Source organism: Cylas formicarius, unplaced genomic scaffold (genome assembly GCF_029955315.1).
Source record: "Cylas formicarius isolate icCylForm1 unplaced genomic scaffold, icCylForm1.1 PGA_scaffold_10__41_contigs__length_53128322, whole genome shotgun sequence".
NCBI classification, from domain to species: Eukaryota; Metazoa; Arthropoda; class Insecta; order Coleoptera; family Brentidae; genus Cylas; species Cylas formicarius.
Window position 1 is genome coordinate 18,277,660 of NW_026844214.1, and position 26,944 is coordinate 18,304,603.

Here is a 26,944-nt window from a genome sequence, read left to right on the forward strand (position 1 = left end):
AATGTTGGAAAAAGGAAAATTGGACGTCTATAGATGGTTCACAAAAATAATGTAGCTTTGGAACATCTTTGATCTAAGTTATCAAGCGCAAAGTATCACTATAAAAGAGGTCTTCCATAACCACGGTTGTGTTCGAACGTTTCCGGTTACAAGCTTGGGAGCGATCAGATGTTTTCGGTAAATTTTAGCCACTGATGGTACTGGAACGTTTGTCAGTTATGATGGGGAACGTATGCATGCTGTTTTACAAAAATGTGCTCGTAGTATATCACTTGGTATTCACTGTTTCTTTATTTCTTTATTATACCTTTAATGTATCCAAATAAAATTGTTAAAATATCACTTTTTTTAAATGCTTGTAGAAATAAGGACAATTTAAACAGGTTAAAGTGGTGTTTATCATAGTTGTAACTTAATATACTATTCTAGTTACCAGGACGTGGACTATCATCTATAAATTGCGAAGCTCCGCTTGTATAAACATGACTTTTCAAAATGCTAAAATTTCCAAACCTAATGATGATAAGAGTAAAAGAGAACGAGAACGTTGTTTACATAACTGGGGAATTCTCCTTACTTTGTTTACGCGCTTAGCATCTTTAAATCACAAGCCACAATTATTGATGTAGGTCAACGAAAGTACCGAACCGGTTCGGAAAATGTGGCAACAACGCTTATTCCAATTTAAATTGCGGAGATCTAGTGAAATATGTAGCTTTAGTCACAGTCAGAGATAATAAAATTTTCTCTATGGGTATAATGTTTTGTTCCTATATTTTGATAAGTAATTTTTTATTTTATTCCGTTTGAGATCCTGTTCGTCAGGCAACTGGTATTAAAAGAACCTAATCAGCATAATCTTTTTAAATATTGTCTTTAGAATTATTTTTGGCTCTATAGCTATAAACTTATAGTTCGCTGTGAAGTGCTTGTAAGCGTAGACACCGAAAAAAAGAACAGGATTGAAATTTACGACTCCATTATCTTAAACTGTTTTTCAACAATTTATGTTCCTATCCATTATGTACAACTATTGGCTTTTTTTCTGAAGTCTAATAATATTTACCCGTTATGCAATTTACTATTCACTGTTGCTACATCTTCAAGATAAGTGATCTTAGTATGGAATACATATTGAAAGTAATTAAAGAGAATATTTTGGAAAATGAAATCAATATTCTGAAACATGAAAAGACACCAAACTTGCGATTTACAGAGAACACTCGTCGAATACTTTCACCGGGAAATGAAATGATAATCGTAAAGAATCCAATTAATACAGAAAATCTTTGTATACTTAAGCTTGGATCATGTTGGCTTTTTTTTCATATATTCTGCGACAAATATCGTGGGCTTGGCAACGCAGCAATTTCTTAGTAACGAATCGCTTGTACCCCTCGCAATCGGTTCAAGGAAGCCGGACTTTCCGGCTACAGGTTGATTTTCAGCCGCGAATTGAGGTCAATCCGGTTCCGGGGAACGCATGTTATATTCAAATATGTCATTTATATCGTGCAGATCAATAAATGGCGTTATTATACTTTTAAAGCATTAACTGGCGCTTATCAATATAAAATGTAATGTAAATGTTATTAGAGGGTTGATTAACCAAAGCTCCTGAAGACGGCACGAAAATCTGGTATACGCACAGATAAATGAAAATAGAGTTCCAAGTTTAGTATGAATAAGAAAGATTCCTTTAAAATAATTGGTTTGCTAATTGCTATTGTCGTATGAAAATGCATTTTTCAAAATTTGGTTAAGCAAAAATTATTGATTATCACTATCCGTACTTGTAAAACCATATAACATCTTGATTTTTTTTCTAATTTTTGGCTACATTGCCAGAGCTCCTGAATGCCATTTTATAGCGAATCCTATTCAATAAAAAGACAGCTTTGAATAAATGCGAAAAAACAAACACATGTCCTACCAATTTGGCTCTTATTTATGAAAAACAAGTTTTAATCTGTTTTAGTTATTAACTGTGAAAAAGAAAATCACAATAGAACAAGAAGAAACAGAAGTCACAATTAAGAGTATAATTTAGGATTCTTCTAGTTTTTATTAATTCCCCACCACTTAATTTCCATACATTTGTCAATCTTTCTACGCACTTCATAGCATCCTTTTTTATTGTTTTTTGAGTCCTATATTCGGTGCTTTTTTTTCTAGATACTTGAAACAATAGCGAACAATTGTTCAATAAATAAGCCAAGTTTAATATATAAAAAACGACTCAATTCATTTTTTTGTGTCCAACGCTTTTCTAATTTTTGATCTGCCATTTTCAGTAGTTTCAAAAAGTTGCAATAAAAATTTGATTTTCGCTCCTGCTTTAAAGAACTAATGACTAAAGTGATGTTTATAAAAAAATGTTGCGGAATATTTTTTCTAGGGCAATTTTTAATGAATGAATGAACTTTAAAGCAGGGAGTAGAAAATAGTATATTAATGAAACAGGTTTATAAAAAACCGCTTTAGTCACTTTTAACAAATGAATGCCTGCAGAAGTTCACTTCTACGACCATTAGCCATTGAATATATTTTTTCAAAACATCACGAATATGTTCACTGAGTGACGTGTGACATAACCATCAGATCTGACGAATGTGGACTCGGAACAGTGTTTACTGAAAATGACGTTTTAAAATAACACTTTGGTCGTGAGCATAGCGTAGAAAAACAATGAAGTCTTAGTACCCAACCTGCAAAAAAAACTTCAATAAAACTTTTTTACAAAAGATGTTTGAATTTACTTATACCTTTAAAATATTTTATTTTTATATATACAGCACCTATATTTAGTAACGTTTGACAATTTTTGATAAATCTTATAAATAAAATAATAAAAGTTATTAACAGATGAGTTTTTAAATTTGTTTAATATCTCGAAATGGGACTAATTTTATCAAAAATAATTATTCCCGAAAAAATATCTGAGGAACTTTTTGATATACCCTGTTTTTATTATAATAAATATGGTATTTCCATTTAAAAAAAAGTATTTTAAAGATTCTTAATGTAAATGGTTATTGTAATTTTTTTATCACACTGTATTTATTTATTTCAACTGCAAATATCAACAGACCACTAAACATATAAAAAAGTTTTCAGTCATCGTAGATTTATTTAGACTTATACACGTCACTTATAAACGGTAAAGCTTAGGTGTAGGATGTTATTTATCAAATTAGTCTAGAATTCTCCGCAGAATTATTAAATTATTTATTGTTAATATAAGATAATTCCTACTTGTTCACGAAAATACAAACACCCTGTATATTATATAGTATACAACTTTTGTCTAAGGGTTTATTTTATATTTTTAACAGATTCTGGGAAAAAGTGTCATTCCACAACAAAGGAGCCACCCTTTATCCGCAGAATGTGTATTTTCTCTAAGAATTATTTCATCTTCCGAAGTAGGTGTTGAAACCAAAAAAAACGCTGTCATCAGACGTCTCTCAGATAGAATACCTAAATAAAACTAATAAAAAGGTGAAATACAATGCATAGTCCATTTTTATTGGTCAACTAATATATACTCTTGTATGTGTTGAAGGTCTAAATTATATTTTGAAGTTATATTTTGAAACTTTATTATTTTTATTATTTCTATTAAATGAAACAAACGAAATTTGCAGTACATAAAAATCTTGGCAAACAATTCTATTTTTCTGTCCAAACAAAAATAGAGTCAATTCCATTAACACAAAAAACGTATATCATCCCGTTATTCATTGCCAAATCTTTGTTCGAAAATTTAACAGGTTTTCCCATCTGTGAGTCTATACCATGAAATAGTTTAAAATTATCGTACTAGGAATACATCCGGTTATCGGAAAGGCTGCCAACTGAGATGTGATGACAAACATTTAAATAAGTTCACTGTAAATTTTTATTCAACAATAACTGATAACACGATCGTTTGATAGCAATGTGCCAAGGTCATTGCTGTACCTACTTTTACAAGTTTAAAGTTGTATATATAAAATTTTTATTTGATAAGTTATTGAAACCTTAGTAGATTACTGCTAAGCTAATAACTTTTAATCGATCAATTCTCTTGCACACGTTCAGGGAATATATTTTTTGTGGCCCATCAAAATTTGCGAGGTCTTCAGAGATTGTGAAATCAAACCGTCAAAAATTTTGAGAGTTGGTTAGCTTTTGTAATTTTTTGAATTATAGTTTTCATGTTTTCAGTATGGTCTAGTAAAAAGAAATATTAAAATTTTTTTTCACCAAATGCGAACTACAACAACAGGCATAATTTTTTATTTTATACACTATTTTTTTAAATAATTTAACGAATGAAAGTGTTTTAGCACTAATCACCAATTAGAATTTTCTAAACGACAATTTTCGGATTTATTCCAATTCACAGGTGTTAAAGAGATTGTTCCCAATTTACTAATTAAAGAAACAAAATTAACAGATTCCGAACATTCATATGTCTACTTGACGTACATTACCTTCATGTGCATCTTTTCAAAAAACAAACGCGAAGTGTAAATTGAATTTCAAAATCGTTCCCAACATGTATAAATATCTTCTAATCAATATTTTTAAACTCTTTACCAGCTTGAAAAAAAATGTTGAATGTTTTAAAGATTTTCCGTATCTACCGAAATTTCCTCATCAGCAATTATCGAAAATTAATTTTTAATTTGGAAATAAACGTTTAGACCGCATACGCAAATAAACTTGTGTTTCCACGGCGGAAGTTTTTTATTAGTCGATTGGGTTTTTCACTATCTTGTGGTTAATTGTGTGTATAAGTGTCTTGCCGTAATCAAAATAGGAATAATTAGCTGGTACGGTTCAATTAACGGAAATTTGTTTGAATACAAGTTATATTTATATCAAGCCAACTATTTATTAATTTCCAAGATGATAGCAATAATTAACTCATGAACCCTAATATAATTCAAAATTGGTAGATATATCGCAAATGCGAGGACCGTTGGTCCGAACTTTGAACACTATCGGTTAGAACCTGATGCAGGAGATATTCAGAAGTTGTAGAGCGATTTCAAATTGAAAAAAAAACTTTTATTAGAAATATATTAAAACCAAAACTCCCATTTTCATTTAATTTTTATAATTTTATTGATTTTAACTTCATAGTTTGGTATTATTCGGCAGTTACATATGTGTCGTAGGCGCATTGAATAATTCAGTATTTTTACAAAGACTCAGCTATTATAAACTGTAAATAACAATAAAATACACATAAATTAAGACAAAAATATGTTTGCCGCGAATCGAAGTCTCATAAATCTGGACTGAAAATAATGTGCTTTTTGCAGAAATGTCTGTAATTTATTATCATAGTTGATTTGACTGGGTTAGGAATTTTTTAAAATCTCATTTCTTCATATAAAAAACTTTCGTGGTTAGTCTTTACTAATAACTAATCGTTAAGATTGATTTTCAAAAAATTTCTGCGTTGGTTGTTGATTAATCGAACTTGCTGAAGAAGCCAACAAGATGATTGGTGAAACGTCAGCAAGTTCGATTTATCAATAACCATCGCAGGAGGAATCCAGAAAATATGTAAATAGTATTAAGATTGTATTTTTAGCTGCCTTTGACATATTTTGGTTTCAGAGAGAATTCACAACTTTGCCATTGTTTATTATTTTCGGAATACGTGTATTGTAAGACCAAAAATATAGTGCATTTATTGGTTTGAAGTTTTTATCTTACAGTTAAGTTTGAAAATAATGATTTTCGTCTTGTGTCCATTAACAACATTCTTCTTCTTGTATTTTTGTCTCTTCTACATAAACCAATTTGTAAACAACAACAGTCTTTTTTAAGACTATAGATTAGATTAGCGGTTCGACAGCACAACAAAACGGAAATCTTGAGATTACCCCCGTATCATTGAATAATTTACCCGATTGAGATGATTTGATCTGAGATGAAAGCGCATATAAGAAGAAATAATCACAAAAATTTAGTGATAAAACTAAATAAAATAAAAATAAAATAAACGTAATTCGGGAAGAGGTAGTTAAAGTATCAGTACAAAGCTGGTCTAACTGTCAAAAATGAGTAATAAAAGAAGAAAATATTTATCGAGAACGATTATTGGCGGAGTTGATCATTGAAATAGGTGACGACACTAGCGACAGAGACGATTTTTTAAGTGACCGTTACTTTATTATTATTATATTTAATATTTTGTATATTATACTATGTATAAATTTAATGAAATAGAATGTAATAAATTGTTACTTTGTACTAATTTTTCTATGTACCTGTTTCAAGAATTGCTCGGCGAAAAAGATTGAAAACATACTTACATCCCGTTTGTTAGTACAGGTAGATAAATTCCGAGGACGGTCCTGGAATGGTTACAGATAAGGATCTGCAGGGTTTTCTATAAGGGGCTGCGGTTTTCGAGTAATAAAGAGTAGGCAAAGTTAATCACGAGGTCAGTTGTAAAAACACAATATTTCTGGTCATGGTATAACAGCTTGCAAAAAGACGTTTGCTTCGGCTTGACTCACGCACATCAACATTTCTGCGCTATGCATATTTTACTTCAAAATTCTTAGATAAACATTGTGACTCAAATGTTGGTGTTTTTTCTCACATACATATACATATATCATAGTATAACAGGGTCCGTCTAGAAATTTATATTTGACGATTTTTTCTGACGAAAATTAAAATTCATTCATGACTCTGTTGATATAAATGGAGCCGAACTGGCAGAGAAGAATTTTACAATATGCGAAAGCTTAAGCCCAAAGAAAATAACAACCTTAAATTTTGACCCAAACCTTTGTGTAAACTTCAGAATATTGGTGAGTACATCAATAACTACTGCAAGTGAGGAAAGGTGCTTCTCTAAGCTATAACTAACTAAGAACCTTTTCTTAATCATAATCATAATTGAAGCCAATCAATATAAAAAGGTGTCACGGCATTCAGATCTGAGCAACCTTACTTAGGCGTCAGTGAGACGAGAATAGATATATTTTTGGACAGAAAATAGTGTCTATGTTTGTTGATTCCAATTCACTTTCATGTAAAAATAGCTCATTCCGATTTATACTTTTCTATGCAGGAATTCCAAAAATTCAATGCTCATTGAAATATTAATAATTTGTCTTTCACTCTAATTTTTCTGGTTTGATTTGATCAGGTTTACCGTTTATAATATATGTAATATATATATAGTACATTTTAAGTTTTTTAACTCTGTCTAATAATTTCCCTTTTTCGTTCCGTCGCGACGCACAGTTGGATGACCTGAGGGAGCCCAGGGAATTGTTCGTCTCAAGTAATTGTACCGGTTGGACTATTTTATTAAGCTATTAAGGTATTGTGGGCAAATATTAATGTATAATAGTGCACAAACAGAACATCGTGCAAAGTTATCAAATAAATGGTTACACTACAATAGGTATTTTTTTATTTCGCAGTAGAATTCATGAATTGCAATATTAAAGACAAACGAAAAATGAGGTGGTACCAAAACTCACAGAAATATTTTAGCTTCTACCTTTTAAAAAATTAACTATGGAATGCTAATATTTTGATAGCCTACGGTGGGCGAGTCTCCTATTCTTCATGTACTCAGTCCTTAGTTCATCTCAGTTCACCCAAAGTTGGGCGATTTCCCCGTAAAAATGTTAACAAATACTTCAGCTCTAAGTCTTGAAAGACAATGAATTGTCTTCTCTCGTTCAAAATTCATTTATAATTGAAAAAGGAAATAGTGTGGTTTTAAGATTAACAAATACATAAAAACATTTTTATATTAATTCATTATGAAATATTTCTTAGTAGGATTACATTAAACTGGATTTTTTCGTTTACCAAAATATTTAAATGAATACATTAAAACAATAGCAAGGTAATATTTCTACTTAAATTCTTAAACATGCCTTTTGTAAATTCGACAGTTAAAACGAAAACCCACGCTGAACCTGGAAAAAAATAGAGATTTGGCAACACTCTCACAATTCCTTGAATGAGTCAGCCTTTGGGTTTTGAGTAAAATGAAGATCCTGAGAGGGGCGTGTTTCATAGCGTGTTTTTTACGCCGGTCGAATTCCACCAGGCAGACTTTGTCGAAACGGATACAATCCTTTTCGCCAATGGTGACCGAATAATCTAGCATAAAAATAACATTTGTATTAGCTAGACATATCAGTTCGTCTGCTTTATCTTTGTTTGAAAATAAATTAAGGTAAGTGTGCTTATAAATTAAGTGGTACGTTAAGTTCTTGCAACAGGTAATCAATCAATTTTAGGTACTATTTACAAGCTGGTACACTTAGCTATTTCGTTTTCCGTCCGAGTTTTCAAATTCATTGCCTGGAATAATTTTGCACATTAATAGATGTATTCATAATTTTATTTATTATTTAGTTTAAAGTACAGATTTACTTTAAAAATATATGTATATGTATACATGTTACAAATGTTTTCACGTAATAATTCAATTGAAAACGTTTGTGATAAATAATAATTGTTCCGGGATAACATCCGTTAGTTTATCAAATTGGGATTGGAATCTCGCAGATGTGTAGCAAAAATTTTAATTCAGATTCAAATAAAATCAGCTTTGTTCTAAAGCGTAAACATAATATGTAAGATATTTGATACATCGATAGAAATATTTCACTGGGTGATAACTGGAATTATATTGACATTACATCACATTATGCAAAGTCTTGGTTTCGAGATAAGAGTTCTTTTGATCAGTTTTACTGGACATAACACTAATCATAATTATTTTTTAAGGTAGTATACGTAAATGTACATGGAAGTTCCATTTTTTGAAATATTTGTTACTAATCAGAATATGCACTTTAATAAAATAATGCCAAATAATAGTATTGCAAAATTATTATTAAGCAATGTCCATGCAAAAACAATTTGGATCAAAAATGGTGTTTTATTTCAAATATAATTTGGTATTTTTATGGGTGAACGAATATGAGGAGAAACCCATAAATACTAACAGTTCATTTTATTATTTTATGTGTAATTTATCTAAAATAATTTTAAAGTTATTTTTTTCGTTTCCAAACAAGAATCTTCAATTTGCTATTTTCGGATTCGGATGAAAGCAATTTTTTTCAAAGTCGACTGTTACTAAGTTTTCAAAAACGTTTGTTTCATAACAACTAACCAAAACTAAAACCTATTTTGAAAGCCTAGAAAATGATATTTAGAAAAGTATCTCGGTGTATCAAGTCTTTATTCGCTATCACTATGTTTTTGCAAAAAAATTTTATAACGTATTTTTTTATTAGACTAAATGGTAAACCAGAGAGTGCATTTTTTATTCAAATTTTAGCAAAACGCATACTACTAACATCATGTATTTTTCTTTTTTTTTATATTTGCGACGGTCCGTTTTTTTTGTATCTCTTGTTTAATGTGACCGTATATAAAACGGTAGGATATCTTTGGTTGATATTTTCCAAAAACGTACCCAAAAACTAATGGTCGTAAAAAAAGTAAAATATGGAAACACCCGCTCTCGTCGTGCCTAAACAAAATCATGGTTAAAGTTTCATTTATAAAACTAGTTCCATAATATACTTTTGTAATTTAAACATCCAAATTTGCTCACCTTGTTCCTATTCTATCTGCGGTGCATCCTTGTTCGTTATGGCCAGCGCGCTGTACTTAGACTTTTTGACTCGTTATACCCGCACGGCTTTAATCCCTCCCCTAAAAGAGCCCTGTACTCTCTCGGATGTACAGCACCTCATTCATAGGGAATTTAGATAGTTCTTCGGGCTTATTGAATGGAGCTTCTAGTACTCTCAATCGCCTGCCACTAGTGGTGCGCAGCTGAGATGAATTGCAATTTCTTCCTCTTCTAAACACACCCTGCACGTGCTATCGTCGCCAACCCGATGATATGGAGGTAAGGCCTCTGTCCCGTTAAAGTCTCCCAGTGCAGAGCGAACTTCCTACAGAGCCATTCATTCAGCTCGCTCTTCAACACGCAAAGGCTCCCGTTCGAGATACGATGTTGAAAGATTGACAGAATTACATTTCACCCGTTTTGCCAGTGTTTTTAGGTAGTGAAGTAGCAATCTCGAGGTGGACAGTCAAGTATAGATGTGCTTGTCCGAGATATCCTCTGAAGTTCTCGTGAGCACACATCAATTTCGCATAGATCTCTGCCTAGAATATATTGGGATAGAACTACAGAGGCATAGATATCTGTATCTTAGAAGAGTTGCTAAATCTACCAGCTCGTGTTCAAGTGTCTATTTTGGAGACGCTCGTATTCCATGCTAACCCATGACGCACTAGTATGGATCCTCGTCAGGACCATACGCTCTCCCAGCCTGAGACAGATGACAATTGTCGGTGCACCTCTGTCACCGGTGACATTCCATTTTCGTAGAATCTATATCCCGAGTGTCTCAAGGCTTACCTTTAGGTGTAAGGGCTCAAGTCGTAAAAGGAACCTTCATCGATCTGCCCTGCTATTGTTTCTCTCAGTCGAGCACCACCATACCAAGACAGAAGAGGTCATGAGTGGTCTTACCGCTTTACCATCATCGTGTACATCCATTGCAGGACGCGATTTGTTGCTTCAATCCCCAGTTGTGTCCCCAAAGGTCACGACACATCCAAAGGAATGCGCGCGCCTTCCGGCTTATTTTCATTAACGTCCAGGAGAGCTTGGAGTCCAGAGTCACCCCCCAAATACTTCACTGTCCGGACCGGTTTCAAATTCACGCGCTGCATAGCAGGCCCACGAATTACGCCTTGCTTCCTTTTGTTTGTGAACAGAAGTACCTCCATTTTTGTCGGATTTACTGACAAACCTTTTTGTTCGCACCATTCGCTAGTTCGATAAAGAGCTATCTACATGAGCTCCGTCTTGGGCCCTAAATACTTGCCTTTGATAACAATACACCTGAGCGTGTAGGTCCGCCCGAAGATCGTCCACTAGAAGCGACTCGTGGAAAGGAACCCCCCTGATGGCCGTCTCTCACGGCGGCCGCATCCAATTTGGCCTCTCTTAGGGTTACCTCCAAGCGGCCGCCGCTGAGCTTAGACAGGACCCATTTAACGACAGCTCGATCGACACATTGAAGCAAGGGTTATCAAACGCTTTTTCTTCAAATATTTTTATTATGTTTACCCTTTTCAAGTGTCTAACCATTTACATAATTATTCTATTGTTGGAAATGAGCTTTTAGAACTGACGTGAGAAGATGTTGAACTTCAAACAAATTGCAATATTTAGTTTTGGTTAATTAAATTTCGCTAAACTAACAAGCATTCCTGCAATTCCTGCAATTCCTGATTTCTACATTTTGTCAATATAAATATGCCAACAAAAACAAATGGTGGGTAAAATAGATTAAAACCCCACGGTTTCCGAAACGTAGGTATTTCCACATTGTATTTCCCATTCTTACTACGAATAGCCGGGGTACCCGAGCAGAAAATTCCGTAAAGCACCGAGTCCTAGGTCGATTGCATAACAATTAATTTATTCAACGGATCTCGTAATCTTTCACCATTCGTGCACCGATGTTGCAGCAGAATGTTTACCGTTGGTGCGTTAGCTTCCACCCGCAGGACTTTCCTCGAAGCATTTCGATCGTAGTTAGCTCGGAATTCACGTGCCCCCACCACTCCGCGAACGATCGAGCTTTAAAAGCGAATTCACGGCGGCAACGTCACACATAGCTGAGCAGCACGTGTAGTAAAAACATTGAAGGTTGTTATTAAAGATTGAGTGAGATTACACAATCTTGTAAAACGCCGGTTCAAGTTCAAGTTTAGTGACTTGTGCAGTGAAAAAGTGTTTTTCGAGCTGCGCCAAAGGGGTTTTATTGCCGACAGACTGTATAAATCTTTGAGATCTTCTACTTACATAGACATGTACATCACCAGGCCCAGCGAAGAGAAGTGCAAAATGATTAACAGGTGTGCTATTAATTAATTTATAATTAGAAGAAGATAATCTCTCTTTCATTTGCAATATTTTAATTACATCACAAACTAATTTAAGAATTCAATGTGCAATACGTAGTAATACTGTTTTAATTTGTTGATTTTGTTAATAATCATAGACCGCGATAATGCGCAAGCTCAGAGATATTGCGAATATTATGTTAGTTCCCGCTGTGCACATATATTTACCCTTTTTATCAATGATATGTCGAGCCTAGAATCACATCAAAACTAACAATTAAGATAAAAAAATAAATACTGGAAGCTGTTAAAATATATACGTCGACACGCGTCAATGTAAACAAAGACGGCTGTCGCCATGACGTCGTCTGTCTAGCCACGTGCCCTTCGCACGTGGTTATTGACTCCTATCCGTGACCTTGCCCTGCGTGGGCGATGAACTCACGTTTTTCTTTCTTAATTTTCGCCGTTTACTGACTGACGCCTTCGGCTGTTTTCAGGAACAAGTTGGGACGTGCTCTTAGAGGAGCCCTAATTAAGGCGAAAGCCGAACGCCGTTTGATATGCGGACTTCTGCCTGCCATAGCCTACTTGGAAAAAAGCCCCGAGGACGTTGTACTCTGCGTTTTGCCTCAGACTCGTCCGGGCGATGCCGCCAACCATATACAGACCGTCCTCTTGCATGCGTTCTGTTACGAGAACTACATTCCCGTTCTTGAGGTAAGGATTGTATTGTATGATTGTAACTTGGTACACAACCATTAGATTTCACTCAATTTTCACGAAGATTTCAGAATTCGCTTATTTTACTAAATTATTACATGAATTTAAATTATTTAATTATTTTGATTAAAAAATTATTAAAATATGTAAGGATCATCAAAAATAAAACCACGTAATGAAGCAGAATCGAGTTTAATCCTCTCCGTTCGACAACTACGTCTTCACTAACTCATCGTAAACCCCCAAAAACATCGCATAATAATACCCTAATTATCTCCTCACCGCAGCTTGCCCACCCTGTCCTTTTTGCCTGAGACGCCGATACATTTTACGATCGGCAAAAAAAACAAGGCGGCGCCTCTTTGTTACGGGGTCTTGTCGGATATGACGTAATAATATAAATATTCCAACACTCGGCCATCCTGACTATTGGTCTGTCCTCAGACCTAATGGTGAAATTTAAACGTAACTTAAATCTTTCAAAACTACAATAATTTGACTATTCTAGCTTGGTTCCTAGTCTTACGTAATAAAAAAAACATAATCAATTAGTAGGGTATCTTAAACATAAGCGATATTCCTTTATAAACAATAAAATAAGCAACATTTGCTTATAGGCAACGTTTGCCAAACTACAAAACACGAGCGACGTTCGCTCATAGGCACGTTTGCCAAAATACAAAACACGAGCGACGTTCGCTCATAGGCACGTTTGCCAAAATACAAAGCACGAGCGACGTTCGCTCATAGGCACGTTTGCCAAAATACAAAACACGAGCGACGTTCGCTCATAGGCACGTTTGCCAAAATACAAAACACGAGCGACGTTCGCTCATAGGCACGTTTGCCAAAATACAAAACACGAGCGACGTTCGCTCATAGGCACGTTTGCCAAAATACAAAACACGAGCGACGTTCGCTCATAGGCACGTTTGCCAAAATACAAAACACGAGCGACGTTCGCTCATAGGCACGTTTGCCAAAATACAAAACACGAGCGACGTTCGCTCATAGGCACGTTTGCCAAAATACAAAACACGAGCGACGTTCGCTCATAGGCACGTTTGCCAAAATACAAAACACGAGCGACGTTCGCTCATAGGCACGTTTGCCAAAATACAAAACACGAGCGACGTTCGCTCATAGGCACGTTTGCCAAAATACAAAACACGAGCGACGTTCGCTCATAGGCACGTTTGCCAAAATACAAAACACGAGCGACGTTCGCTCATAGGCACGTTTGCCAAAATACAAAACACGAGCGACGTTCGCTCATAGGCACGTTTGCCAAAATACAAAACACGAGCGACGTTCGCTCATAGGCACGTTTGCCAAAATACAAAACACGAGCGACGTTCGCTCATAGGCACGTTTGCCAAAATACAAAACACGAGCGACGTTCGCTCATAGGCACGTTTGCCATTAATCCTCTTCGTTTTGTATACTAATCCACTTTTTAACATGGTCTGCGGCTACAACAGTTCGTCTACGTTTGAACCCCTCTCGTAAGTCTTCAACTTCGTATCTGTCATTAAATAGTACTTTTGTGATGCGAAAAGGGCCTTTGTATTTCGGATGAAGCTTATGACTGGCACCCGTAGTAGGTATACTCGTTATTAATACTCTAACTAGGTCACCGTCGTTGTACCTTTTGGCATCTCGTCGTGTTTTATCATAGCGTTCTTTTTGTTTTTTCTGGTCCCTCGATATGTGATCCGAAATTTTACACCTAAGCTCTTCCAGGTCTAGCCTATCGATTTCGTCTTGGATTTCATTCAGAATTATTGCCTCTGCCGCATGTTTTGAATTATAGCCAATAAGCGCCTTCATGGGGGTCGAATTAATACCCTTATTAAAACTTGTATTAAGTGCGCTTTGCACTTGTTTTATATATTTGTCCCAATCTCTTTCATCCTTGCCTGCAGCTGTTGTTGATAGCGCACTCACAATGGTTTTGTTATATCGCTCACATTGGCCATTACTTCTGGGCGAGGCAACGGCATTTAAAACGTGCTTAATCCCATAAGTATTACAAAATGTTCTAAAAGTTCGAGATGTAAAAGCTGTCCCTCTATCGCTTATAATTCTGCTAGGTACTCCAAATAGATATATTAGGTCGGTTAAAACCCTAATAACGTATTTACTTTTTTGATTATGTACTGGTTCGATTACAGTGAATTTAGTAAATGCGTCAACAATTACAAAAATATACTTATTCTTCTTTTTGCTTGTCATAAACGGCCCAACATGATCTACATGTAATGTATGAAAAGGAATCGGATGTTTCTCAATAGGGTTCAATTTACATTCTCGTTTAGAAAACGACTGTTTGTAATACATACAACTTAGACATGCGTTAACATATTTCGTTACGAATTTCCTCATTTTTGCGAACCAATAGTTTTCACAAATTCTTTGTAACACTTTTTCTACACCAAGATGCCCAGAATCATCGTGACACAAACGACAAATTTGCATACGTGCTGCTCGTGGAACAACCCATGCTTTGGTTCCATTTCCTAATTTTTTGTATAATTTGTTATTCCTTAACTCATACTGCTCAAAGTAAAACTTTGTATCGCTATTTTTTATTTTATCGGCTAAAATGTTTCGGATTCTACAAATCTGTTCATCTTGCATTTGTGCGGCGGTAATCCAGTCAGCTTCTGTCAAGTCTATATGAAAAACTTCAACTTTAAAATTATTGTTCGATATAGGGTTTCTGCTAAGAGCGTCAACATGCGTCATCTTTTTGCCGGCCCTGTACTCAATTTCGAAGGTATATTCTTGAATTTCCAGCCACCATCTTCCAATGCGCGGGATCAAATCCTTCTTTGATAAGGTCGTTCGCAAGGCATTACAATCCGTAACCACTTTAAAGTTTATCCCCAATAAATAAACCCGAAAATATTTTAAGGCATAAACTACAGCCATAGTCTCGAGTTCGTATGAGTGGTACTGCCTTTGGTCGCTTGTTGTTTTTTTGCTAAAATAAGAGACAACATGTGTATTACCCTCAGCATCATATTGAAGCAATATTGCCCCGACACCGATGGAACATGCGTCTGTGTGAAGTTCGGTTTCTAATTTAGGGTTATATATTGCAAGAATTGGACAAGATATAAGCTTTTGTTGAATTTGGTGAAATGCTTCTTTTTGTGGTGCGCTCCATATCCAATTCGCACTTTTGCGAGTTAATTTTGTTAGAGGCTCGACAATCATGGAGAAGTTCTTGACAAATTTTCGAAAATAACTTGCTAATCCAAGAAATTGACGCACTTGCTTAACGTTGGAAGGATAATTCATATCCAATACCGCTTGAATTTTCTTCTTACCTGGCCTCACTCCTTCTGCACTGATTTCTCTCCCAAGATATTCTATAGTAGTTGCAAGAAATACGCACTTACTGATTTTTAAAGTAAGGTTATGTGCACGAAGTTGGATTAACACCTTTTTTAAGCGTTCTAGTCCCTCCGCAACCGTCAATGAAGGAATTATAATGTCATCTATATAGGGGAAGGCAAATTCATCTTTTAACGGTCCCAGAACCTTGTTTATTAATGATTGAAAAACTGAAGGCGCATTTGCTAACCCAAAGGGCATCCTTAAAAATTCGTAATGGCCATCGGGTGTTACAAATGCAGTCTTTTCAATGGAATTAGCAGCCATGCGAACTTGATAAAAACCGGATGCTAAATCTAAACTGGTGAAATACTTAAATCCTCCTAATTTGTCGATTTGGTCTTCGATATGTGGCAATACACCACGGTTTTTAATGGTTACTGCATTGAGATGTCTAAAATCAACGCACATTCTATAGCCTCCATCCTTTTTTTTAACAAGTGTAATCGGGCTGGAGTACGGAGAATTGGATTCGCGGATGACTTCATTATCCAAAAGTTCTTGAATCATATTTCGGAGAATACCCCTTTCAACCTCAGGCATACGATAAGGATAACGTACAACCGGTGTGTCGACTATACATTTTATCTCCATCTCTACCGTATTCGTATTTCCTAAATTTTCCATGGAAGATGAAATGCAATCCGAAAAACTATGCAATAAGGAAATACATTTTACTTTATCAGCCTCTGAAATAGGGCCCAAATTTACACTATTTAAATCCATAGTGTCATAAACCTCAACCAAACTCACAGACACACTTGTAATGGGGAATAAGCTGTATAAAACTAATCGATCGTCACGTTTAATCATGATTACATGTTCTTGGTTAATAAAATCCCGACCAACTAATAAATCATATTTAAGGTATTTGTCCGGAAGAATTATGGCACTTACTTGTGCCGAAACCCCTTGTATAGTAGCGGTTATTTTACAAAGGGACCTACTATCTAAAGAAGTGCCCATAAAACTACACAAAGTCATACTCTCCGAATCAATACGTTGCAATCCAAATCTCTTAACGAGGGACTCCTTTATTAGCGTATTTGAACTGCCCGAATCTATTAAACATTTTATTTTTTTGCCAAAAATTCGGGCGGGCTGTAAGAATATATTAGGAAACTTTTCCTTTGCTAACAGATTAACGTGCTGTATTTCCTTTTGTAAAAAGGGACACTTTTCTTTAGTGTGACCTAGTTTTTTGCAATTATTACATTCAAGACGTGGTTTTTTGCAGTTAACTGAAATGTGACCCGGAATACCACAATTGTAACACGTTGGGCGGGACTCAGATTTTCTAGAAAATTCTTTATTATTCGAATTTCCTCGATTGAAGCCAGTCCAAGGCAGACGTTTGAATTTAGTATTATTCTGACGAAAACTACAAATTTCCGTAGGCATGTTACCCACGGTGTTTAGATACGCATAAAGTGCATTGGCATTCTCATGCTGTGCGGCTCTAACAGTTCGCGATATATTATCGTCTTTAATACCGCCGATTACTGCGTCAATCAAATAAACGTCAGGTATATTTATGTTAAGTGCCCTTAATTTAGACATTTTTTTAAAACAATAATCTCCTAGGTTTTGTCCCGGCTTAGTTTCGTAATTAGCAGCGTCCTTTAGTAACTTGGAAAATGGAACAGACTTACGGAAATAGAGGCTCATTGATGTTTTAATTTCAATCCAGCTTGAGTCATACTCCACGTTCTCGTCGTACCATTGACGAGCATTACCTCGTAATCGTCCGGAAATTATTCGAAGAATAGTATCATCGTCCCACTGATAACGTTCTGCCAAACTATCCACTTTACTCAACCAATTATCCACCATCACGTCATCCCGACTTGGGTCAAATTTTGGCACTAAAAGTTCGTCTCCCGCGCGAAAGACCGGCTTACGCCTTTTTAAATCATTTAATTCTTTTCTCAAACGTTTTATTGTCCGTTTTCTCCTCGAGCTATTATCGGAAGAGCTATAACTCGAATTCGAACTGTCACTATCACTTCCCGAAGACGAGGATGAACGTTCTTTCCGTTTATTACGCTTTTCACTTGTAACTGTTTTCGATTTAAATCTTCCCATGACGTACAATAATTTTAACTTGTCCGAGAAGAGAAAAAAAAAAACGATTGTAAGTGATTTTAGTAAAATCCCACCGCTGCTTTGTAAGGATCATCAAAAATAAAACCACGTAATGAAGCAGAATCGAGTTTAATCCTCTCCGTTCGACAACTACGTCTTCACTAACTCATCGTAAACCCCCAAAAACATCGCATAATAATACCCTAATTATCTCCTCACCGCAGCTTGCCCACCCTGTCCTTTTTGCCTGAGACGCCGATACATTTTACGATCGGCAAAAAAAACAAGGCGGCGCCTCTTTGTTACGGGGTCTTGTCGGATATGACGTAATAATATAAATATTCCAACAAATATATATTTTTAAAATCGTTCTCCAAAAAGTGGGAACGAGTATTGCCAGTGTCAGTGTTAAATTAATAATTTCCATAAACTTTCACAACGCGACAAAAAAATAATATTTTTAATTTTTTTTTTCAAAATTTGTTTCTTTTCAATTTTGGTTTGGAATTTAAATAACTATTGTTAAAGATTGATAAAAAAAAGTACAATTAAAGCAAAATAAGAAAAAGCATAAAGACCTTATCTTGTGCTTTATATCTTATAATCTTAATAATGACAAGTAAGTTTGTTGAATTTTTTAAATCGGTGAGGCCGCAACCAAACCTTACACCCATAGCGCAATCTACAAATAACTTAAAACTTGTTATTTAATCATATTGGGTTATTATTTAAAGAAGTGCTCAAAACTTTGGTAAAATATTAGAACTACGTTATGATTTAACAGAGTTTTTACGGGTTTCATAGGTCAGATTTCATGCGCGATTAGTTATTAGTATTAGGTATTATTTCTTAATGATAAGAAATAATTACGTAAAAACATTTTGCTCCTTACAAAATCTATAAAGCTCTCTAAGTCGAAAGACGTCATATCATAGAATTCCTAATCCTCTTAACATGTACCCCAGATAAATCTAAATACATATTTTATAAGATAATTTTTTTAGTCGTTGATATGTTAAATGTGTGCGATTTTATATGCAGAAAGAAAACTAGGTATATCTGTGATTAGTAGTGTGTTTTGTCTCTTTTTTGATATCACCACACGTACTCCAATAGTTAGTCTTCAATATGACATGCAACTGTGTAAATATTTCAGCACAGAATTAGTTATTCTGTGACTTGAGTTTGAGGCTCGATCGAATATTCTTGTTTTAAACAAATGTGGTCACATGAAACACTGACGTACCGGTTTCTAATTCGCTAAAATATCCGAAAATTTGCTAAAACATTTTAATGTGTTCTAATTGTATTACATCATTCGAAGTTATGCTCTAATCGCTTACTATACACTTTTTCGTTGCAATGAATGGCGCATTTAATTCTCGAATAAATTTAAACGATTTCCAGTTGCTATAATGAAAAAAATATTGCGTTTTGAAGACATGATCATAAAATAGGTGTGTGTCCAATGTCCTATGTAGATATTCTCGGTATTTTTACATTGCCAAAGAAATCGAGTGTGCTTTAAGTCACGTTGGTACCTATGGCTGGCGCCGGTGACACAAACTTGGACCACGGTTAATGCTTAAGGACGTGATAACCGCAACGTTTCAGATTTGTATTGGTCTCAATAACGCTACGGAAAAGGACAGGGTATGACCGTAACCCACATTCTTTGGCATTCCTCGCTTCCATTGTTGAAACGTTGTGTAAGTTGATCGGCGCATATGCTCTTCTCTCCGGTTTGCCTAGGTTAACACTTTCACTTTCTTTTTCATATCGTTGACAGCGTTACCGAAGGCTGAATTTCTCGAAATAGCTTTTTAAAATATTTGCTAACAATTGATAACAATTAAAGATATATTGCACTTTGTCGTGTTGCAAACTGACGAGTCAGGATAAAAGAAGGACACCAATTGCACTCCTAAAAAATGGATCAGAAATTCATCTTGTAATTGAGATTTTTAGATTTTCAGTTAATTTTTATAGAAATACACATTTCAATAATAGTCCAAAAATTACCTAAAAAATACGGTGTTTTACAGAAGGGAGCAGAAAAAATATCTAAAAGTCTTTTTTTTTCAAATGTGACCACGATTTTTATCATTTTACCGGCTTTTCGGAATATTAGCAATAGCAAATATATATTCTTATATATATATATATATATATATATATATATATATATATATATATATATATATATATATATATATATATATATATATATATATATATATATATATATATATATATATATATATATATATATATATATATATATATATATATTCTCACGTATTGATTCACGGATGGAAAAATGTGATGACACTATATTCCGGGATATCATCCGTTCGCTCGTTGAACTCCGACTGGAATCCTGCAAATCCTGCATCCGACTGGAATCCTGCAGACGTTTCGCCAAAATCTCACTTGGCATCTTCAATGCTCGCGCTCCGAAAACACTTCGAACACTAACACGAAGTGTCATCATATATGTATATATATATATATATATATATATATATATATATATATATATATATATATATATATATATATATATATATATATATATATATATATATATATATAATAAACGCTTTTTTTATTTAAATTTTTAAAATTCTAAAGAAAATCAACTCCCAATATATAACAAAGGAAGACATATCTGCAAACATCATTTTTGACAAAAAATTGAAAATATTTTCAGAAAGTTCCAACGAATTCAAAAATATCTTAATATCTTGTATTTTTTACTTTTCCTGAGATAAAAGAGATAATAAATGGGCCACCTTTATAGGTAAACAACAATACCGTTTCATTTTCGTCGTGGTGTTGCGGTAGTAAAAACTGAATTTTCGCACTTGGCTGTTAAAATCTAACCATATTTTCCATTGTTACAGGTAGACAGTAGTCAAAAGCTAGCCACCTATTGCGGGGTAGCCAAAAAATCCATAGACTCTGGTCAGTGTAACTGCGCGATCATAGTCCGAGACGAGAGGATCCAATTATCAGAGAATGACAGTATTCCAATGTCACCTACAGAACAAACCCTGGCTGATTTTTACGAGTGCACAATTGAAGAGTCGCCCAGGCCCGTGATCGAGCTGCCCATTTGAATCGAGAAGGGCATCGGGCACGGGAAGAAAAGCGCCTATTCACGAAAAAGAAGATATTAGACTTGCAAAATCTTCATCGGTAGATGTACGTTGACGCGTTGTCGAAACATATATGAGAGCTACCCGCTATATAACTGTTAATAATGATAATGGCCAGTTATTGTCATGCCGAATGCGATTATTTTAAAAACCTTGTTTACGGCCATAAATTAATAGCGAAATGGCGATGAACGCCTGCAATTAACTTATGACTTGCGTATGTGTATAAAACTCGGTAGTTATAAATATTCTCGCGACTAGTTTGAGGAAATTCGTATATTTCTTTATTGATGAAATATTGATAAAAATTATATATAGGAGTACTTCTTAGAAGCGACGTCGTAAGACATTGTAGAATTGGTACTTGAGTATAATATTGGTTACTTGGGATTGTTTAATACGGAATTGTTGCAATGATTTGTTAATAAACAAATGCATTTTTACTGGAATTTATACTACCTACTAAAATACAATGGTTATTGAAAATAAGAAACTTTTTATGCTAAAACTCCCAATTACCAGCCTAAAATATGCTGCACTTGAAGCCGAGACCATTTAAAATATTTCTTAAAAAAGGATAACCCGCAACCTGTAACACTACAGAGTGACGAATACTTAAGGTTGTGGAATTGATCGGTCAAATTTTTTCGTGTCAACTGACCGAAATAATTTTAAAAATAACATGAAATTTATATTTATTTATTTATATTTATTTTTATTGTGCGTTACGTCGCCGTCGCGTCGTTCTCAGAACTAAATGGAGTTGATATTTTCATTGGGATTCCCTGAATCGATAAGTATCGTATTCGGATATTCCTTGAACAGGGTTATAGGTAAATTGGACATCACAAATGCAAAATAATTTAATATAAAATACATATTATTAATTATTGATAGATAACACTCTATAATTGCAAGATGTTATTTAAAACATTTTTTGAATAGTCAATTAAAAGGTGGTCAATTGACCAATCCCAACACTACGAACACTTCCATTATTTCATTGCAGTGCAGGTGGTACCACCCCGGGTTTAGTTCAATTTATGCGCTTTGCAATGTATCTGATCTCCTTTTTTTCACGTCAAACGAAAAATGCATTATACGGAAATTAAATGATAAACATCATAATATTATTTGTCCTTAAACAAAGGTTTATTTGAGTAATTGCCCAGATAGCACACAATATCCTCAGTATATCCGGTCAATGTCCCATTTAAGTCGCATGTGGACACGTGGAGGATATTCTTAGGATATACGTTAGCATATATACTGTAAAATATATCCCAAGGATATCCTCTGAATGGATTGCTTGCGGATTTACTGTACACGATATTCCACAGATATCCTCTAAACAGATGGCCTTGCGCCATAATGGGAACATTAGAATAGAAATAACGGAAAAAGGTGAACAACCGTGAAGGAAAATGAAACCTAAAAAGTTAAGTTTTGAACAACTGAAAAGGAAAATATTTAGTTTTTCTAGATTTCTGGTGTTTTGGGAGACATTTTATTGGCAACGTTTTTGTCCACATCTACATCGACGTCATTGTTGGTAAATAATAAAAAAAACCGCAATCAAACCGTTAAAATCAACTTGTTTTTATTATTTTTAAACACGAACGAGACAAGAAACGCTTTTTTAATAAAAATACGGATTCATCTAAGTAAATAAATTACAAAAACGTAAAAATAATATATTTGTTGACAACACGTTCGGCTTTAACCAATGACGCAACTACTCGCGAATCGTGTCGTACCGGACTCGCTCGAGTTTCGTCGGCTTCTCCTCCGTCTCGTCGTCCGCCATCTTTTCAGCCTTGTTTTTGTTGGCGGTATACGGTATGCGGCGACTTAGCGTCTATTTTGAGTATTTTGTGTGCTGTGCTTACTGCTTTCAGTGCGTTCATTTCAGTTATTTTTTTGTGATATTATTATTACTGAAAATTAATAATTCACGTAAGTAAAGCTTTATAGTAATATATAACATAAGATTTCATAAATTCTAAGCTGAACGAACCCTTGTTGTGTAGTCTTCCAACATGATGCCTTGTTTTTTATTATTTTGCTAGGTTAATGAGACAGCCAGATTAGGCGGCGGCAGCAGTTATGAGTTTGTAAAACAAGCTCTGACCCCGCTGACTTCAAATGAATTTGCAATGAAAGGTATTTTGTTGGGCATGAACAAAAAGGAGAAATTTTTAAAATTAAAATTGGCCAAATTAATCCGTGGTTATGTTTTTTAAAAATAAATAGGAAGTAAATGTAATATAAATAAAGTGTAAGAAATATAATTTAAAAAAATATATATTATATATTCATATTTTTTGAGCAGTTAAATTTAGGCATACAAAACTGAACTAATTTTTTATTTAAGTAAGCAATGTTAGAGAAAATTCCCCAGAACAAAATTATATTTTTAGTTATATAATATAGTTAGTATATTTCTTTTCTTAAAATGGATGCAAGAATTGGGGGTGAAAACAAAGTATTAATTTTAGGAATCACCCTGCATAACGTACAATTTTCATATGAAAACGTTTTTCCTATTTTTTAACGCTTGTTTTCATAAAGTTCCAAAAAACTTGTGCCTTTAAAATATCGCCTGCAGTAATGACTTCACCAACCATACCCAATAGGTTAATTCCATCACATGCGAGTACCAAATACTCTGATAGAATGGTTGTAGTCGTACAACCAATTGGACTACTGCACATTTATATGCACCTTTCCAGTATTTCTCATAGGCTGTTGGAAATAACCTGATAAGTAACGTCCACTGGTATATCTATATAAGTTCCTATATCCTCACGTCGGATATACTAACAACGTCTCAATTAGTATAACTGGATATACTTCGGAAGTTCTAACAAACATCCTACGGACATATCTATCTGATTACTGTAGACGTTGCAATTAGTAACATCTTATATCCTTAAGAGGTCTTAAGGATATCCCTTAGTTGAAACAGTATATCCCTAGGATATATGCTATGTCCCGTCAGATATCCCAAGGACGTTTTACGGACGTCCCTGTGCCATTTGAGTGTCTACATTCGAAATATTGTTTTATGTGTTTACGTATTAACTTAAAACATTTTCATAAATAAATAACTGACGTAGAACTTCTTATTCAGTGGAAGTTAAGACTCCAGTTATGCACCGTGGCCAATTTGTGTGTTTCATTTAGCGATATTTTTGAAAATGCTCTCCGTTAGACGTTATTTCATGTGCGACTGCAAATTTCATCTGAAAATACTGACATGATGCACATTAAAATTTATTCTAGAGTTTCTTTCTAACACATAAACGGTCTGTCGCTCTTTCTACAGCTTTTGTACTCTACTAGGATATATTAAGTCTATAGAAAAGATACATAAAGTAATTGGGTGAACCAAATCATTCTATGTGTTTGTTTATGTTGACTCCCTATTACGGTATGGTCTGTTCATAGATATAAGAAAGTGACCAATTGCTTTTAAATGGGATTATCCAAGGGTGGTCATTAACATACAATGCAACAAGATTATTACCTAAAGTTTCAGAATTTAAATTCAGGTAAAATTGTGGTCCATAATAGAAAATAATTTTACATCTACCTGTGTTTAATATTCTTTGGTTTGGTATACTACTTAGTTTAAGGTTTAAGTTTATTAGTAATCATTCTTATTTCGTGTGTAATACAGCGTGTGTTGAATTGTGTGCGAATTATGCAAAATATGTGCGAGTCTAGTGTATCTCAGGAGATGCTCCCGCCCAAATGTAGAAAACACTATTCTATTGAGACTAAGGAAGTTATAAACAATGTTTATTTGGCTCTCATTGAACGTGGTGCCAGCAAGCAAGCATCTTTAGAAGAAACGGCCACATTGACGAAAATTCCAACATCAACTATATGGAAAATTGTTAATAATCCCATTTCAGCGAGGAAAAAAAAGCGATGCTGACATTTTCTCGAGTGCAGATGAAAGTGATCAAGATATAATACGGCGTAAAATTTACCAGCTATATGAGGAACAAAGCGTGCCTACATTAGATATCTTAATTAGGAGGATTGAAAAAGATGAAACCGGTGTTAAATGGAAGTATATTCAACACATGGGTTTTAGATTTTTAAAAATTGACAAAAGGCAAGTTTTAATGGAATCTTTTAGAATTTGGAAATGGCGACGGGAATACCTAGAAAAAATTAGGATTTACAGAGAACAACAAAGGTCCAATTATTTACTTGGATGAAACCTGGTTCGACACTTATGATACCCCGAAAAACGGTTGGGTTGACTCAACTGATAAGTGTAAAACAAACGCGCCATCAAAAAGAGGTAAAAGAATAACTATTTTGCATGCTGGCTCTAAAGATGGTTGGATTCCAAATGGACTTTATCTGTGTTAAAGATTCTTCTCTGAAGACACCACCGCTGATTTATTTAAAAGTTGGTTTAAAAGCAAATTAGTTCCAAACATTCCTCCTAATAACGTCATTGTAATGGACAATGCAAGTTAACACAGTAGACAGTTGACTAAAACCCCTTCCTCATGTGACACAAAAGCAACAATCCAAAGCTACATGTATAATAACATTTATTTTCACGAAGATTATACCAAAAAGCAATTAATTGAGGTTCTACAAAGCTTGAACCTACAAAAGGCATACGTCTGTGATAATTATGCGAAAAATATAGAGCATAGAGTTTTAAGGCTTCCACGTTACCACTGTATATTTAATCCCATTGAACATGTTTGGCACCAACTGAAATCTGCCATTCGTCGTTACAATGTTTTTCCCCGTGGTTAACTCCAATGTCCTCAAACTTATAGAAACCGAAGTTTTTAACATCCTTCCACAAAGTTGGACAAATTGTGTTAAATGTATAGAAAACGCAGAACAATCGTATATCCATATTGCAAATAATATAGAACAAATAATAATTAAAACAGGCGATGAGAGCTATAGTGATACTGATATATTATGTTAATAATTTTTTTTATGTAATTTAAGTAGGTAATACAAATAATTTGTAATTTTATTTTAGATTTAAACATAAATATATGCATAAATAAATAAATATCGTTTAGTATCTTTCCTAACAAAACCCCAAATAATTAAATTATAAGCAAAGTACTGACCTGTTCGGCCATATTTCATTCTTACAGCTGGCCCGGTTCTTTCTTTAATTCGTATCAGTTAGTCACTTTCTTATATCTGTGAACCGACTTTACATTTCCTCCTTTCTCTTTTATTATTGACTGAAAGGTCGTTTATCAAACTTGTTGCATATTTATACTATTTGGCTATAACTAAAAGGTTCCATGCATCAATTTGCTTCAGAAAGAGGCGGGATATTGTGCTATTTGTATTAATAGATATTCTATATAACTTGTATAAATTAATTACAATTAGTGTATAACTATTTATCAGAATCTTAATGGCGCATTTCATATTTAGATATTTCCACAATTCTGGAAGTTACCAGGTTGCAGATAGATTTTTTTTGATAATACAAACTTCTGAGCGGCGCAGTGTATAGTTACAGTATTGTATAAATTAATATAAATGTGATAATTTTCATTTTATAAGGGTCTTCGATAGGCAATGTTTATTTAGACTTTATTTAAACTGAATTTTACTGCAATTGTAATAATTCCGTA

The 26,944-nt window shown here is 34.2% G+C and overlaps 1 protein-coding gene across 1 annotated transcript; it reads left to right on the forward strand.

The window, feature by feature from the left end:
• The first annotated feature begins 11,692 nt into the window (after positions 1–11,692).
• LOC132700637 (growth arrest and DNA damage-inducible protein GADD45 alpha) lies at positions 11,693–21,728 on the forward strand. The gene is made up of 3 exons (XM_060668103.1): positions 11,693–11,940; positions 12,429–12,648; positions 21,045–21,728. The coding sequence occupies exons 1-3, from the start codon at positions 11,894–11,896 to the stop codon at positions 21,258–21,260; spliced, it is 483 nt and encodes a 160-aa protein (XP_060524086.1). The 5' UTR covers positions 11,693–11,893; the 3' UTR covers positions 21,261–21,728.
• The last annotated feature ends 5,216 nt before the right edge of the window (positions 21,729–26,944 follow it).

Excerpts from the sequence above, each read along its gene's own strand:
- LOC132700637 (XM_060668103.1), top strand. The coding sequence starts at position 11,894 with ATGTACATCACCAGGCCCAGCGAAGAGAAGTGCAAAATGATTAACAG. Across the intron at positions 11,941-12,428 it reads AAGTGCAAAATGATTAACAG|GAACAAGTTGGGACGTGCTC; the intron begins GTGTGCTATTAA and ends GGCTGTTTTCAG. Across the intron at positions 12,649-21,044 it reads ACTACATTCCCGTTCTTGAG|GTAGACAGTAGTCAAAAGCT; the intron begins GTAAGGATTGTA and ends CCATTGTTACAG.